A 16,176-nucleotide genomic window follows, 5' to 3' on the forward strand; every position below is an offset into this window, starting at 1 on the left:
AGACGTGCAACCACCGTTCCCTGTATCATGATAATAATTAAATTATATTTTAATTATATTTTTTAATTAAATAACACTAACGTACGTAACTATTCATACACATGTATTACACAAATCACTGCCTAATAAAATTACTACTTTTTATCATTAATTTGTTACTATTCAAATAATAAACTCACTACAAAACATAATATTTTCATTTTTCCATATCATATCACATCAATCAATTTCTACTACAGAAAAAAATCAAAGCATTTGCAAAACAAGTCAAAGCCTTCGCAAAACAACAAGCCTCAGAGAGAAAAGAGAATAAATGACTAAATTAATTTTTCTATCATACCCCTTTCTCAACCACGAAAAAAAAATGGCCCACTCTTAAAAAGGGTATATCATCAAATGACAACCATTTTTACGAGGTGGTTTGGTAACCTACTTTAAAAATACCTCCTATCCTCCAAATCCAAACATGATGCGCGGCGTTCCTACCAACCATTTGTAAGAATTGGGATATAAAAGGTAAACAAAAGAATAAAAACTATATTCCTTGCAAACATTTAAAACATAACAAATTCTCAACAAAAACACCAAAAAAAAACCGTTTAAAAAGAGTTACCAAGATTGATGATAGCACTTTTTAAGATAAGGTTCGATCCTCTTTTAAGATCTATTTTGTGTCTTGGGAAAAAGTGTATTATTTGTGGATTTCTATGATCTTTCTTCGGTCCCTGATCTAAACATTGGTAGGAAGACAACGGCACTACATAAATATGAAAAATTTTATAATTATTACTGAGATGTGATTAAGTGATCACTGACATGCATAAACAATATAGGTAAATTGATAAAAGGCACACCTGTTCATGCCCGCCAGCATGCCCTTTATCATTACCCGTACAATATACACACCGTGCTCATATATTATAAAATATTATGTAAACAGTAAAAAATAATTTTTATTTTTATTTTTTCAGTTTAAATAATATTTTATATTATATAAACACTGGAATGTTCACTTGATCACTACTCATTATTAGTGCTCCAATATATCTTTCACAGAAAAATAACATACATACTAAGCAGGTCAAAGATACCAAAGCAAATAACTGTTGCAAAGCATTAAAACCCACGCCACAATGAAGATGGACAACAGGGGAAAAAGCATAAAACATAAAATAATATGTGATACGATCATTGATCACAGATTTGTCACCTCAAACGACCAGCCATCGATCTGATCGGTAAAATTGACAATGTCACAGACTTGCCACTCAAGACAGCGGCCGTCTTTCTCCAGAAAACTCTTGAACAGCAAAATTCTCCTCCACGAGTCACCAAGTTCTTGATCAACCGTAAGAAGAAACCAACTTGTCCGACATACCAGGATTAGAATCCGTAAATGGGTTATGAGATCCGGAGACTCGTCGATTAAAGTGAAACAAATTCCTTCCTAGTACCACAGGAGTGGGAACAATACAACACATCTCACCAAATTATACAGAGTTACATATAATCACACCGAATCCAGGGCTACACATGCCACAGTACTTCAAATAAACAGATGTTTTTTTTTTTGTATTAAGGTCAACAATTTGTTGCAATAAAAATTCCGGGTAATTACCCAAATATTTCTTCTGGAACCCGTCAAAGCTAATTTAAGCTATTATTTAACATAATTATTTACTATTTGTAGCTAGATCGGAACAAGATGATCGTATGCAAGCCTCAATGATCGCAATATCTTAATGGTTTCAACACTGTTATCACAAATATTTAAACAAAAGCAGGCCAATGGACGTAGTCAAAGGCCTTCAGTACTATCTTGAAAGCCCTTTTAAGTAAAAAGTCGAATGATTTTCAGATGTTGCAAACAAATATACAATTTCCCGGCTTAGCCGTGTTAACATGAGATTGATGAAGCATGGTTTGAGATAACGCTAGTTTCAGTCGGCAGATCTCGACGAATTCGTTTCAAAAAGTAATTTTAACATAATAACTTGAAGTATGTATTTCTCTCGGGAAACTAAGAATAGAAACTTGTGTAATTTGAAAAGTAATTCAAGTAGATGAATAAATGTTGTGTGTACCTTTAATCCCCGGAAGTTGATGCAGATCTGAAAACGCTACTACGCTACTGACTCGGATTGTCTGTGTAAGATTCAGATCAAGCACATCATGATGGATGCTATGGCCAAATCAATGGAAAGAAGGGGAAAGAAAACCATCAGAACACGGCGCACCAGAGGAGAGACCCCGGGAAAAAAAAAATCCCCGTGCGGTCTTCCCTCGAAACCAAAAAACTTGCATCTTTTATTAAGAGATTGGGTGACCTGCCATGCAAGCGCACCTGTCATGGCAAAGGTCGACAACAAATTCAATCATTGACTCGAGCTCCCTGAAATCAGGCCCCTCCTGATTTCTTACGCACACTACTAACAACCGCGATGAAATCTATGGCGATTACAACGCTAAGAACTTGCTTAACAATCGCGTACAAAGAATAAATATCAATATGAGGAAAGCGATTAGCCTCCGTCCGGAGTAACAGGCACAGATCTCAGCCGATTTGACCAGAGACCCCAAACAAGGACAGCTAGCCACCGATAAGCAACACCACGTCAGATCTGAGACCGGTATGACTCCCACAGCAGACGATCGCTGATCTCCGCCATAAACTCAGCCTTTGGAAGAAGAAAACAGAAAGTGTCAGTGAAAAAAAATTAAAAAAATTCACAGCTCAAACGCTAAGAGATCCATGAAGGAAAACATACCTCTGGAAGAGGAGAGATCTGATCCGGAGAAACATTTGCGAAGAATTGGATCGACAGTGAATCTAGAAGAAAGAGAGGCCAAGGAGGCAGGGACGAAAGTGAATGGATGAATGGTAGGAAGAAGTGGAGAACCTAACTTATAGATGAGGTTTGAAAGCTTGAACGGTTGAGATGGACGACTTTTAAGGGATATCAACGGCAATCGTATAAACTACGTGGGTGAAGAGCTGTCATCCTTTTCCTGCGGGCGGTGGCGTGTAGATATTAACCATTTGAATAAGTTTGGTTGTTGGCTTTGACACGTCGCTGTGCGTTGTTCTTACGCACATCGGAAACTACCATTCAATATTTGGTGCGTCCATTTTGGTCGAGAAATACCGAAATAGATGCTTTAGCATATTCCATTATATGCTTCCCCTTTTCCTAAATTGTTCATAAAAAGGATAAAAATAAGTAAATAAATCTAAAGTTCGGTAACACGTCACAATGCGTTGCCCTTAGGCACATTGAAAACTACCATTTAATCTCGACGGTTGGCTACTTTGAAATCATTTTCATTTTTAAATGAACGGTTATGATTTTCTCATAAACTATTTCTTAACCCCATCACCCTATTACGGTCCCAACTTCCAAGGCATCGCAAGCCATGGTCGGACCCATGGGTGTTTCCTTGTAAGTGCCGATACTTGTCTCTTCTTCTTATTTCTTTTCTTCTCTATTTTCTTTGAAATCATTGGTGTCTCGATTAAACACAATTTTTCTTGATGTTGTCTTTTTTATGAAGAAAAATATATCAAAAATAATGTTATATATTATATTTTTATCATACTTTATAAATATTACACTATTAATAATTTCTTGGGTTAAATACTCCAAAACCCCCAGGGATTTCTCAACTTTATTTTTTCTTCTTTGGGGTTTCATTTTTATCACAGGAGGTCTCTGTTGTTTTGATAAGTGACTAAATTAGTCCATCCATTAGTTAACCGTTAGTTGACCATTAGGACTGACACGTGGACCAATTAGACGTCGACACGTGATACATATATTAAAAAAAAATTTTAATTAAAAAAAATGGATTTTTTTTTTTAAATTAAAAAAAATGTATTTAAAAAAAAAAAAAAAAAAAAAAAAAAAAAAAAGGGAAAAAACTGGGGGTGGCTCTTGGCAATTTGGGGGTGGCCGAGCCACCCCCTTTGGCCATGGGGGTGGCCAGGCCACCCCCATCTGGCCGGATGGGGGTGGCCGAGCCACCCCTGGTGCCCCCCAGTTTTTTTCGTTTTTTCTTTTTACTTTTTTTTTTTTAATACATTTTTAAAAAAAAAATTAATATATGTGCCACGTGTCGACGTCTGATTGGTCCACGTGTCAGTCCTAATGGTCAACTAACGGATGGACTAATTTGGTCACTTATCAAAACCACAGGGACCTCCTGTGATAAAAATGAAACCTCAGGGGGGGGAAAAAATAAAGTTAAGAAACCCCAGGGGAGTATGGAGTATTTAACCCTAATTTCTTTTATTTTTTTAAACAAATCTTAATTTGCTGATATAAGAGGGAAGATAATATATTTTTGGTGAGATCCACAGTAGAGAAAATGAATTTTGTTGGCTATACCTACTTATTTTGAGAAAATACAAGCAAATATATAGCTAAGTTGTAACACTAAGACGAATAAAAGCTAAAGAAATTATGAAATGAAAATAGTGGAATAAAATATAAGGATAAGTATAGGTGGGCAGTGTATAGAGCATGAGATGTTATGATAAACATAGGATAGTAAGCCAGAATTAGAAGTTGAGATGAAAACATAATTAATAGAACAAAGAGACTTTTACTTCCCTCAAAGAAAAATAAATATTCACTAAATTGGCAAAAAAAAAAAAAAAACTTAAAATATGCTTCAAAAGGGAAATGATATATTTGAAGCCTATAAATAGCGCTTATCAAGCTATTCATAGTAACTACATTCAGTGGGCCGAAAAGAACTATTCAAATTATAGTCTCTACACAATTTGGACACACGCAACCTAAGTTTCACCCAATTTACTGCCACGTGCACAATGTTGCGCAATTGAATTGAGTATGACTCAACTTTTGAATTTTGAATTAAAGAGCTCAATCCAAATGAGAAACAAGCCTTGTCTGAATGAGTTTAAGGTAAATTTGGGAGGCACGTTTACAGGTCCGCACGTTTACGTAAATTTGGGTGAGCATGAACAACAGCAAAAAACATGGCCTTAAATAGGACCCTTAGATTGAAGAATGCTTCACCAATCTCACACTCTCATCTTGCTCAACTAAAAGGATGCCAAACACCCATCTCACTCTCTCATCTTGCTCGACTAAAAGGATTGCAAGAGCAAAGCGCTTACCTAATAGAATTATAATGTATAGAGAAGACGAAACCTCTTCTTCCTAGAGGAGTTGGCTACAAGAGATAAATTATTACATGCTCTTCAAACTCCGTATTTGTCAAGTTACTAATGTAATTGTATGGTTGTTATTGACGAGTTAAAAAAGTGAATTGTGGAGGTAAGACATTTTTATGTGTTAAAAGTTGTATTAGGAGAGATTTTCATAAGGAATATAGTTTCTGCATGATACACGCCAAAAAAAAACTCAAGATGACTCTTATTATAAGACACTCAAACTATTAAATATTCCATGATCTCTTGCAAAGAGTTGCTTACCTTTTTATAAAGGTTTAATAGATAAATGGACAAGAAAGAATATATCTACTTTAAAGATAAATTGTTGTACAAGATTGTTACTTTACTTCTAACTAGAGTAAAATCTCCATCAAGTATTCATTATTGTTGCAAGCTTGGAGATTGCCTCTTGCTTTTTTACAAGTATTCCAGCAAGCTTCTCGCATGTTTTTTCTTCACCCATTCAACTGGTTGATAAAATTGTGGTATTCTATATTGTCTAGTGGGGCGAAGAAATAAGTCTTCAACTTTTTTATTTTAATCAGCAAAGATGGAGGGGGGTGAGGGGACAAAGGAAGGTAGGAGTAAGGATATGTGGCTAACAAAGAAGCAAGGGCCTTGGAGTAAAGGGAGAGTTGGTGGGTGGAGAGCAAGTAATGGTGGAGGACGAGAGAAGAGATGGCCAATGAGTTTAAGGTGCGGATTGGGTCGATAAATTGGCATATTTTGGACCCTTCATTAAGGTCTAAATTTTAAAAATTGCATTCCTTGCAGCACCAATCTCAATCCAATGAAATTAGAGACTAAAAAGTTTAAAAAGATTAAGACTAGCAACTTAAGAGTAGGGCCAAACCTATAAATTTCAAAAGAAACGGGGGCGAAATTGATGCGGCCTTTGACAACATAAAAGGGACAAAAAAAAAAAAAAAAAATACAAGTTTCTTCTTAATTACCTTTGTTACAATACTGAAATGAAATTATAAAAGAGGGTGCTGAAGATAATAGAAAGAGACTTTGTGTAAAGCAAATTGACAATGGTAGTCACACGGGGTATAATGGCTATATAGCATAACATATTTAAATTGAAAACTAGGAAATCAATAAGGTTGGAATGCAAGGATTTAGATCATACTCAATATCATCACTTCAGACATTGCATAGCATACACAGCTCTACCTTGGAAGAATCTGCTGCAACTGAAAAACACCAAAGAAACAAAACTTCCTTACGAATCAAGCCTTCAAGTCCTGCTGGTGGCAATAGCCTCACGCTGCTTAACAACTTGTCAAATCTCCTACTAGAGTCAGTATACCAAGCTTGGCCTCGCCATAAGTACATCTAATTGCCAAAAAGCTTTGCTTACAGGAATACAATTGATGATCTCAAAGGGTAGCAGAAATGCAACAGAAGGCCACCCAGTACACATGAAGTTATTATCTTCACAACATAGCAACTTGCTCATACAATAGATGCAATCAAGCAATCTATATTTGATTCAAGATGTAATGATATACAAGTGTAATAAAATTCTCTCCATTTCAATATTTTGTTTTTATTACATCTCACGGTGATACTACATTTAATTTTATAATTTTAAATTATTAGCCAACATATTCACCTAAGTATTGCGGGATAAAAATGTATTTGGCATTACCCTCTTTGTTCCCTAAAAATTGTACTTTTTTTTTCCTGAAAGTTTTACTTGAATTGCTGCATAGGAGGTCTTTATAAATAATCAAATATTGGGATATCATTGAGAAACTATAACTTCGTCGTGAAAGAAATGGATATGAATGATACTGCTGAAATGCCCTGCATTTAGATCTGCTGAAAATAAAAATTTAGAGAATCCTTTACTCTAGTCTCTACTTAAAGGCATTGGGCATCAAAAAATCATTGCGTATAACATAACGCTACCCTATTTTTGTTCTGTATTAGTTGGGGGAACCATAGCAGTGACCTTTTGCATATACCTTTTACCTTTAAAACACAAGGACCAGTCGATTTGATGAACTCCACATATATATGCAGTAAACTGCCAACGATAAGATTCCCAATAACAAAAATTAATATTTATTTTCATTTTCTGTTTGTCAAATATACCGAGAATTATACCATTAAGACTCCTCAATCATATCCTCCAGAAGTAAATGAATAGAATTACCACGTCAGAGAATTTCCAAGAGATAAATGACGAATGCATCTTGAGGCCTAGTCTAACCATTTTGAGAACTTCTATCCCCGGCAATCTGTGTCTTAAGAGTCTGTTTGGCATAGCAGGATAAAAGTACGTTTTAAACAACATTGCAAAAATGTGCTTGGAAGTTTAATCGTGCGTTTTTTTTTTTTTTTTAAATGATGTTTTTAAAGGCCAAACAGCAATTACGTTTTCGCTATTTTTTAAATCGGCCGCCAAAACGGACCCTTGGCTAATATTTCATTAGACTTTTTACCTTCACAATTAAAATCTAAAGCTGAATAAATGGCTTGGTAAGAGGATACCTTAAAATCCAGGTGAGTGCGAGTGCATCAATTGCAATGGTTGCTCATGTTCCTCAGCTACCCCTTTCTTTCATCCGGTTAGAAAGCATAGGCGTCGAGAGCTATAATAGAAATGAACACAGAAAAAGCAGCACACACAGGTGGGGGGACCCCGGGCAAACTCCCGTGCGATCGCTCCCCTCACACCAAAAAAAACGTACGTATTTTATTATGTTTTTTTTTGTGACCCGCCATGCAAGCGCACCTGTCATGGCAAAGGCCGGACGACAAAGATAAATCAGGACTCAGCCCCCATCAACCTCGGGCCTTTTGTCCCGATATTATCTTATACATCCACTTACATCATCAACCTCTTTGCTTGGGTATAGAATTACATCACACTGCCAAAATTGTGATTGTCAAAAAAACAAATCTGTTGTTGCACTGGGATTGAGCCACGTGTGGATCCGCAAGACTTGCCGATAAATCAAACGCCGAGACAGCGGATAGAAAAGGCTGCTTCAACACCATGCCTGCAATGATCACAATCACAAAGCACAAGCACTCTCCAGGGCTGAAGTGAATAAGCGGAGATACAAACCTTAGAAGCAAAACAGAAGCAGGTCCAGCAATAACGAATTGATTTGGAAAAAGAATTAAACCAAAAAAAGCCGATAAGAAATCAAATCAAATAGAGAAGCGGTTTCAAATTCAAGCATTAGCAACCCAATCATCAACATCAGTTGGAGATGAATTCGAATCCAGACCTAGAACAGATCTCTCAGAAGTAAATTCTCGAAAAGCAAAACAGGTCAAACCAGAGTTTTTGCAGGGTCTATTGGCTTAACCTCTAGAAACCGCCATTGACGTGTAGCTCTCGAAGCAATCTAGCTGAATCCGAGAACGAAAAGCGTGGCAGAGAAGACATGCAGCATAGATCTGCAAAGGAAACACGAGAAAAGGGAGCAGAGGTAGCTGAGAGGCGTTGAATGAAAGGCAAAGGAGAATTAGGAGACAGCTGATATTTTGCTTGGTGATTACTGATTACATTTTATATTGCAATGGACGGCTGCAATTGGACTACCACATTAACGATCGACGGATAATATATTACCACGTCTGTGGGTTGGTACACTAAATTCTAATTGGGTAATGCTGTTTTCGTTATATGAGAATTTTAAGTGAAGTCATTTAATTAATTAATTAATTATTTAAAAAAAAAAACAAAACTAGTCCCGTGAAACGTGCAATATCAGCGAGAAAAAATAGGTGTGAAATCTCTTACTAAAATCGGAAGGAAAAAATCCTGATGCGCTTTCGACGTGGCTCCATGAAAATCGACGGCTTCTATGCGCTGGCCACAGTTCAACTTTTTTTGTTCTTGACTTGTTGGTCGTCTTGAAACACGTTGGATTTTTTTCAAAAAAAAAAAAAACAAAAAAGAAAGAAACACGTTGGATTTACTGACCTTGTCAAACACGTTGGACGGGCGTTTATACGTTAGTGCCACGGAGCTTATCCCTATTTAGAGCATTGACATTGAAGGAGCAAAGTTGTATTTTTAGATTAGAAACGTTGAGATCAATAAATTTTTTATATTTTATCTATATTCTTTTGCCGTTAGCCATTGAGTTTGTGGAGTTCATCATTAACTTATATAAAAACTATATAAGTCTACAAATTTAGTAGTTGATTGTAAAGAAATAAAGAATATCTTCAACGTGGACGTTGCACAAAGTTCACCTTTTGTACAACCTACTCAATGAATGCCAAATAAGCATGTTCCAAATTAGAAGATAGGTTTGGATACACTGGATTATAACCTCATCATAAATCAAAACAAACAAAACCAACTTGACTGTTTGTCTGTTTCTGCTGCAACATGCCCTCTCTACCCAGCCCACGCTGCCCAACCTGCACTGCTCTTCCCCGCACAGTTGGCTTCGAGAATCTCGCGTCCAGCCTACGCCGCCCAGCCCCATTAGAGAATATCTTCATTTGTAAGCCCCAATGTGGACGTTTCTTGTAACCCATTGTTTTCAATGGCTCACTATCACTTTTCCTTAAATATTAGTTGAAAATATTATGGGTGTTTGTTTATTTGAGACCACAATTTCAGACCAAACGAAAAACAATAAAACGCCGGTGGATTGGGCGTGGCGCCAGTGGACGTGGTGCCGGTGGGCTGGGCGTTTGAAGCTGCCGGATTTTTGAAGCCGGTTGCAGTGTTCCGGCATGGGTTGCAGTGGGCCGGCGTGGGTTGGGCGTTAAATCAACTTACCAGTGGATTGGGCGTGGTGCCGATGGCTGGGTGGGCTGGGCGTGGGTTGGGAGGGGTGCCGGCAGGGGATGGCGGCTGGCTATGCGCTGTGGGTCACTAGTGGGCTGGGCGTGGTGCCGACTGGGCATGAAGGACGGTGAGCTGGGGTTGGGTGTGAAGGATTGTATTAATCTTTGTTGGTTTTGATTTATGATGAGAGTATAATCAGATGTTTCTAATTTGCAACATGCTGAGGTATCTTTCATTGTGTGGGTTGCACAAAAGGTGAATTTTGTGCAACGTTCACACAGAAGACGCACTCGTAAGGGAATATGTGTTAAATATATGAAATTTATTGACTCATAATATTTCTCTTATCTAAAATGGCTATTACAAGTAGCAAAACTTTTGTGGGGAACCATTTTTTTTTTTATTATTTCTCTCACCTGTTTTCTCTTTTTCCTAAAACTTTCTCCTACTATTTCTCTTCCACATCTCATTTTTCCAAAATTTTCTCTTACTATTTCTCTCAACATATCTTCTTTCCCAAAAGTTAAAAAATATAATCTTTAGAAAAAATACAATCCATATAAAAAAAAGGGTTAAATACTATTTCAGTGCTCGTGGTTCGCACTAAAATCAAATAGTCACCTCGATTTTTAAAAATATCGCAAATGGTACATGTGGTAAGCCAATAAACTCACTTTGTACCTCCATTAAGATTCCGTTAAGTGTTTTAACGGAAAGCCATGTCACCCTTACATGTGGGCACCATGTGGTGTGGTACCTGAATTTTTTGGTGCTATGTCATTTTTTTTAATAAAAAAAAAAACCAAAAAACCAAAAATTAAAAATTAAAAAATTAAAAAAACCTGCGTACTGCCTAAAGAAAAACCAGTGTTCTCTCCATTCTCCTCTCCCCCAACCCCCTGGGTTTTTGCTGGACCCAAATACCATCTTCGCCATCCCTCCCTCAACGCTGTTGCCGTTGCCGTCGCCGTCCCTCAACGCCGTTGGTCTTCCTCAAAGAAAAGATTTTCCCCCATTACCCAGCAAGCCATGCGTGAACCTGATGAACCCATAAAACAGGGTTCTTGTCATGTGGATGTGCCTGAACCTACTGCAGAAGGAACGAAAATCGCTAAAAACTCTAGAATCCAAGTTTCACAAGTTTGGTAATGGGAATGAGATGCCTGATTCGCTACATAGGCTAAGGATTGATGATAAATGAAATTATGTAGCTCAAAATCCTTAATGATTTGCCAAAATCCTTAATGATTTGCAGTGATATGAAAATCACTTGATGCCCATTCGTTTTGTTGGAGTGGCCAGAGAAGGAATGTTGTCTTTCTTTTTGTTCCTACCGTTCTAGTTATACCGTCAAATGAATGTAATAGTAGTGGCTTATATTATCCCTTCGTGAATTCACAGGGAAAAGCTAATATGGTTCTTGTAACTTAACAAATAAGTTTGCTAAGTTCACAAAGCTTGCTATTAAAATCAAAAGGATTTCCCTTGAGCAGTTTGCTACTTGGAATTCTTCTTCTCTTCCAGTTAGAGAATCATGGACCCCTCCCTCGACCGCGACGGCGTTGAGAGGGACGGTGACGACAACGGCAACGGCGTTGAGGGAGGGATGGCGAAGATGGTATTTGGGTCCTGCAAAAACATAGGGGGTTGGGGGAGAGGAGAATGGAGAGAACACTTGTTTTTCTTTTGTTTTTTTCTTTAGGCAGTACGCAGGTTTTTCTAATTTTGGTTTTTTTTTTTTTTTTTTTTTTTTTGGGGTTTTTTTTTTAATTAAAAAAAAATATGTGGCACCCAAAAATTCAGATACCACACCACGTGGCGCCCACGTGTAAGGGTGACATAGCGTTCTGTTAAAAAAAACTTAACGGAACAGAATCTTAACAGAGGTATTAAATGGGTTTATGAGCTTATCACAACTACCATTTGCGATATTTTTGAAAACTCAGGTAACTATTTGATTTTAGTACAAACCACAGTATTTAAGTATTTAACCCTAACAAATTTTTTTAAAAAAAATTAAATGATATAGATCAAAATATAACTAATCATATATAGGATGCCTTTAAAAATTTATTAGCTAAGAGCATTTCCAATAAAGGAGCCAAATTATACTTTTATCTAAAATGGCTAATCAAATTTGTAAAAAAACCCTACATTGGATTAGCAAAAAAAAAAAATGCAAAACTGATATTTTATTAGACTAAGCAAAAAAAAAAATGCTACATATAGCGCACTTTTCTCATGAGCCATTTCATTTTTTTATTATTTCTCCTCACATGTTTTTTTTTTCCCCACAATTTTCTTTTGCTATTTCTCTCCTACATCTCTTGTTTTTTCCAAAATTTTATCCTAGCTACTATTTCTCTCTCCATATCTTTTTTTTTCCCAAAAAGTTGAAAAATAGGATATTTAAGAAAAATACAATTCCTCTAAACAAATAATAATAATATTTAAATGATATGGATAAAAATATAGCTAATCAGATGTAAGAGGTATTTAAAAATTTATTAGTTAAACTAGATACAGTGAGTTTTGATAAATCATTTTACATAAAAATTTGACTCATCCATTGGGAATGCTTGCTAAACTAAATAAAGTCAATTTTGACTTTTGACTGTTGAGGAGCTATTTTGCATACAAATTTAACGGGACATAATTAGGGCTTTTTTTTTTTTTTTTTTTTTTTTTTTTTTTTGGTTAAACGAGGACCTAATCGCATGGTTATACTTAACTTTGTTTGGTAAAGCTATCTCTTCTTTTACTATTTATTTTTAAAATAAAAATATTAACAAGTAGTTTAAAATACAAAACATTCACCAAACAATAAAAATTATTTTCATATATACAGCGTATTTTCAAAAATAAAAAATAAAAAACATTTTAACAAACAAAGTCAATATTGTATCAATATTCAATACATAGATAATAGATATACTCTTGTAATACCATTTGCTAAAGGTCCCTGGAGGGCCTACTTAAACCCAGTGAAACATGTTGTCGCATGGCTCAAGAATGTGATCAAATCAATATTTTGTTAGCCTGTACTTAAAAAGCTCTAAAACAATCTAAAACATATTCTTATCTTTTGGACGAAGAATATATCATATTCAGACGAGAAATAACATAAAGGGTTTAATCAACATAACGTTTGGACAGGAATAAACCATATTTGGACGATAAACAATATTATGGATAGGTTTGGTATGCTAAAATGATTATTATTATATTTTAATCAAATTCCATAAAAACATTGTAAGCCGAAAAATTACATTTCAAAAAACCACCTCTATCCATGGTCGTCCTCTACTCTAGTGGGGAACTCTAGTAGACAAAGAATAAATCATATTTGAACGATGGTGTGCCCCTTCAAAAACGTCGTATTAACTACTTGTGCATCAAAGTAATCGACGTAATCGATGTGATCGATGTGCGATAAATTGTAAAAACATACTTGAACACCTAAATATTATTTTCCATTTGGACGGCCTTTTTTATGCTTCTATTGTAATATTAAATAACATCACCTTTTTTTAAAAAAATATTTAAGCTGCGAAAAGTGTGTCTAAACTTTAAATACTCCACCAATAAAGCTTAAATTATGCTTCTATTGCAATATTAAATAACAGAGTGATGATAAAAGGAACGCCAAGCGTGCCTACGCCCAGCTGATTTAATATTTAAAAAAAAAAAAAAAAAAAAAAAGAAGAAGCCAGGCATGCATGAACAATACCCAGGATCTATAACATAAAAGCCAAAATTTATTTAGGAAAAAAACAAAAGAGGGGAGAAGAAAAAATAGCTGTCCCGAGCAACATTAATACATAGAGACAGACGTACTTGGAGAAAGACAAGCAGCAGCTCACTCATCGTTAGCCATGGCTATACGGAAAACAAAGGTTACGGATAGTATTTAAAATCTAAGAATTTGCGTTGGTCTGGTGTCGCGCTTTTTCCTTCTCCTTCACTTCGCTCCCTTGGGACTTGTCATAAGCTTCACGTACAATTCCAAATATGCAAATTAAAAGTTTAATTATAAATAAAATAATTATGGGTAGAATATAAATTAAATAATTAAATTCTAGTACAAATAAATAGTAATTTAATCGTAGTAAATATAAAGAAGTGATGATTTAAAAGTAAAGATGAAGTTATATCTTATATGCAACTTTCACTTGCCACCGCAAAATATTGTCTCAATTAAAATTCCGTGACGAAAATTGTCTTTAACTCGGCCCATCAACCGGGCTTGTCTTTAAAACGCGTCTCTAGATTGCATGTAAGCGGAATTTCCTCCCAAATGCATGGATTTCTTCCGATTCAATTCAATGCATGTATGTAGACGAATTTCTTACCTGCATTCTAGAGAAATTTCCATATATATATATATATATATGGAGAGAGAGAGAGAGAGAGAGAGAGAGAGTAGAATGCATGTAAGAGGAATTTTCTCCCAAATGCATGAATTTCTTCCGATTCAATTCAATGCATGTATGTAAGATAAATTTCTTACATGCATTCTAGAGAAATTTCCTCTTAAATACAAAAAATTTCTTCAAATTGTGTTTATAAAATATCATATATATTTGAAATAGAGTAATACTCAACTCATATCCTACGCCCATATAATTAAATTGATGTGACAATTTTCATAACTTCTTGAATCAGAATTTATTATAAAAAAAAAAAAAGTCTAAGGATTAATGTGCTCATTAGGCCATTTAAAGAGGGGGGATACGAGTTGGGTATTTAAGCATTACTCTTTAAAAAGAAAATTACTGAAAAGCTCACTTTAATTTGTTGGTCTAAGTGCTTTTTTAGTTATTAAAAGTAAATTCCCTAGCACAAAACTAAACATGCCCTTAATAGACCAAATTTGTAGAAGAACTAAACTTTTTCCGTACGTGTATTGGATGAGGGACTTACCAGGGTGATTTTCATGGACATGCCCATCCTGCTCAGGCTTTGGAATAGACTGGTTGCCTCCATATATCCCACCAAATCCTTCCTCATCCGACCTGGTGGAGTACCCCTCGCCAAACGAATGAGACATCACGTCCCTTACCACATACACCCACAACAATTCCAAGCACATCAAATAAGACTAAAGAGATATTGTATGAAACTGATTTAAATAAATAAATAAAAGGAAAAAAAAAAAAAAAAAAAAACCAACAACTAACCCAGTTTTCTCATTTGGGTTGTCGGCCTTGTCCGTCTTATGCTTGCTATCAGGTTGCTGGCTCGCCATAGTTGCGCCCTTCCTGAATCCGATCCCACACGCTTTCCGGCCAGCGTTATACGGCAGAGGTGCTGAGAACAAAGTAGGTGGATGTATTCGAGTTGATCGGATAATTGCGTTATTCATCTTTGTGCCTCTCTGGGTCTTTATATCACTAGCTTAAGCTAAATATACAAGATCCGCTTTGGAGTGAGAGAAGATATTGTCAGCAACGACGTCCGATTCAAGGGACCAGAAAACCCGATTCTACGTATGACACGTAGAATTTGATTGCACACGAGTCATGTTATCAGAGTGTTTGAGTGTTATAAATGTCACGTCGGCCACCTTATGAATCTTAAACTTATCGATGGTGCTCAAAAAAAAAAAAAGGCTTATCGATGTTTTTGCTGCAAATTAATGGCGAAAGCTCGTGACGAGAAGTGGATTTTGCCCTTGCCCCTTTCATAACTTAAGCGTGAATAGAATACGGTGATGTCTTACCAAAAAAAATGAAATAGAACACAGTGATGTTATACTTTGCACTACAGACTACAGTCATATTCAGGGGTGGGCAAAAACCCGCCCAACCCGCAGACCCGCCCCGTCCCGTCCGGGTTTAATGTTTATTTTCGCGGGTTCGGGTTGATAATATCCAATCCGTGCGGGGCGGGGCGGGTTTCGGGTTTACTAAAATTTCCTATGTGGGTACCCGCCCCGACCCGCTCCTACCCGCAGGTCCTAAAACACAAAAAGAAAACCCTATACTTACCCATAACCCATTCGATTTCGGCACCTAGCACTCAAGTTCTCAACACTCAACACACAGCCCGACAGCCGCACCGCACGGTGCCACGGTCAGCACCTTGATGAAGGCTCTCGATCTCTCATCAGAAATCAGAAATAAGAAATGATGATTTGGAGGCTATGGTGGAATTCATATCACTGGTCCACTAGATGAAGAAGAAGAGAAACAAGAAGAAGAAA

General features: G+C 36.3%; 1 protein-coding gene and 2 long non-coding RNA genes across 3 annotated transcripts; all 3 read right to left on the reverse strand.

Annotated features, from left to right (window-relative positions):
- Nucleotides 1-1,086: 1,086 nt before the first annotated feature.
- Nucleotides 1,087-3,155, reverse strand: LOC132186705 (uncharacterized). The gene is made up of 2 exons (XR_009440766.2): nucleotides 2,769-3,155; nucleotides 1,087-2,678 (listed from the first exon to the last, which is right to left on the reverse strand). It is a non-coding gene; the product is annotated as an uncharacterized LOC132186705 (long non-coding RNA).
- Nucleotides 3,156-6,193: 3,038 nt separating this feature from the next.
- LOC132186228 (uncharacterized) lies at nucleotides 6,194-8,689 on the reverse strand. The gene is made up of 2 exons (XR_009440736.2): nucleotides 7,703-8,689; nucleotides 6,194-7,464 (listed from the first exon to the last, which is right to left on the reverse strand). It is a non-coding gene; the product is annotated as an uncharacterized LOC132186228 (long non-coding RNA).
- Nucleotides 8,690-13,709: 5,020 nt separating this feature from the next.
- LOC132186229 (late embryogenesis abundant protein) lies at nucleotides 13,710-15,553 on the reverse strand. The gene is made up of 3 exons (XM_059600088.2): nucleotides 15,152-15,553; nucleotides 14,895-15,028; nucleotides 13,710-13,962 (listed from the first exon to the last, which is right to left on the reverse strand). Exons 1-3 carry the CDS (start codon nucleotides 15,334-15,336, stop codon nucleotides 13,889-13,891), a joined length of 393 nt encoding a protein of 130 aa, XP_059456071.2. The 5' UTR covers nucleotides 15,337-15,553; the 3' UTR covers nucleotides 13,710-13,888.
- Between the last annotated feature and the right edge of the window lie 623 nt (nucleotides 15,554-16,176).

Source organism: Corylus avellana, chromosome 6, assembly GCF_965113065.1.
Source record: "Corylus avellana chromosome 6, dhCorAvel1.hap1.2, whole genome shotgun sequence".
Classification (NCBI taxonomy): Eukaryota; Viridiplantae; Streptophyta; class Magnoliopsida; order Fagales; family Betulaceae; genus Corylus; species Corylus avellana.

Bases quoted from the DNA above. Each gene is read 5' to 3' on its own strand.
- LOC132186229 (XM_059600088.2), bottom strand. From the start codon at position 15,336: ATGAATAACGCAATTATCCGATCAACTCGAATACATCCACCTACTTTG. The intron at 15,029-15,151 runs GTTAGTTGTTGG...GTATGTGGTAAG, and splicing joins AACCCAAATGAGAAAACTGG to GGACGTGATGTCTCATTCGT. The intron at 13,963-14,894 runs GTAAGTCCCTCA...TTGTACGTGAAG, and splicing joins TGTCCATGAAAATCACCCTG to CTTATGACAAGTCCCAAGGG.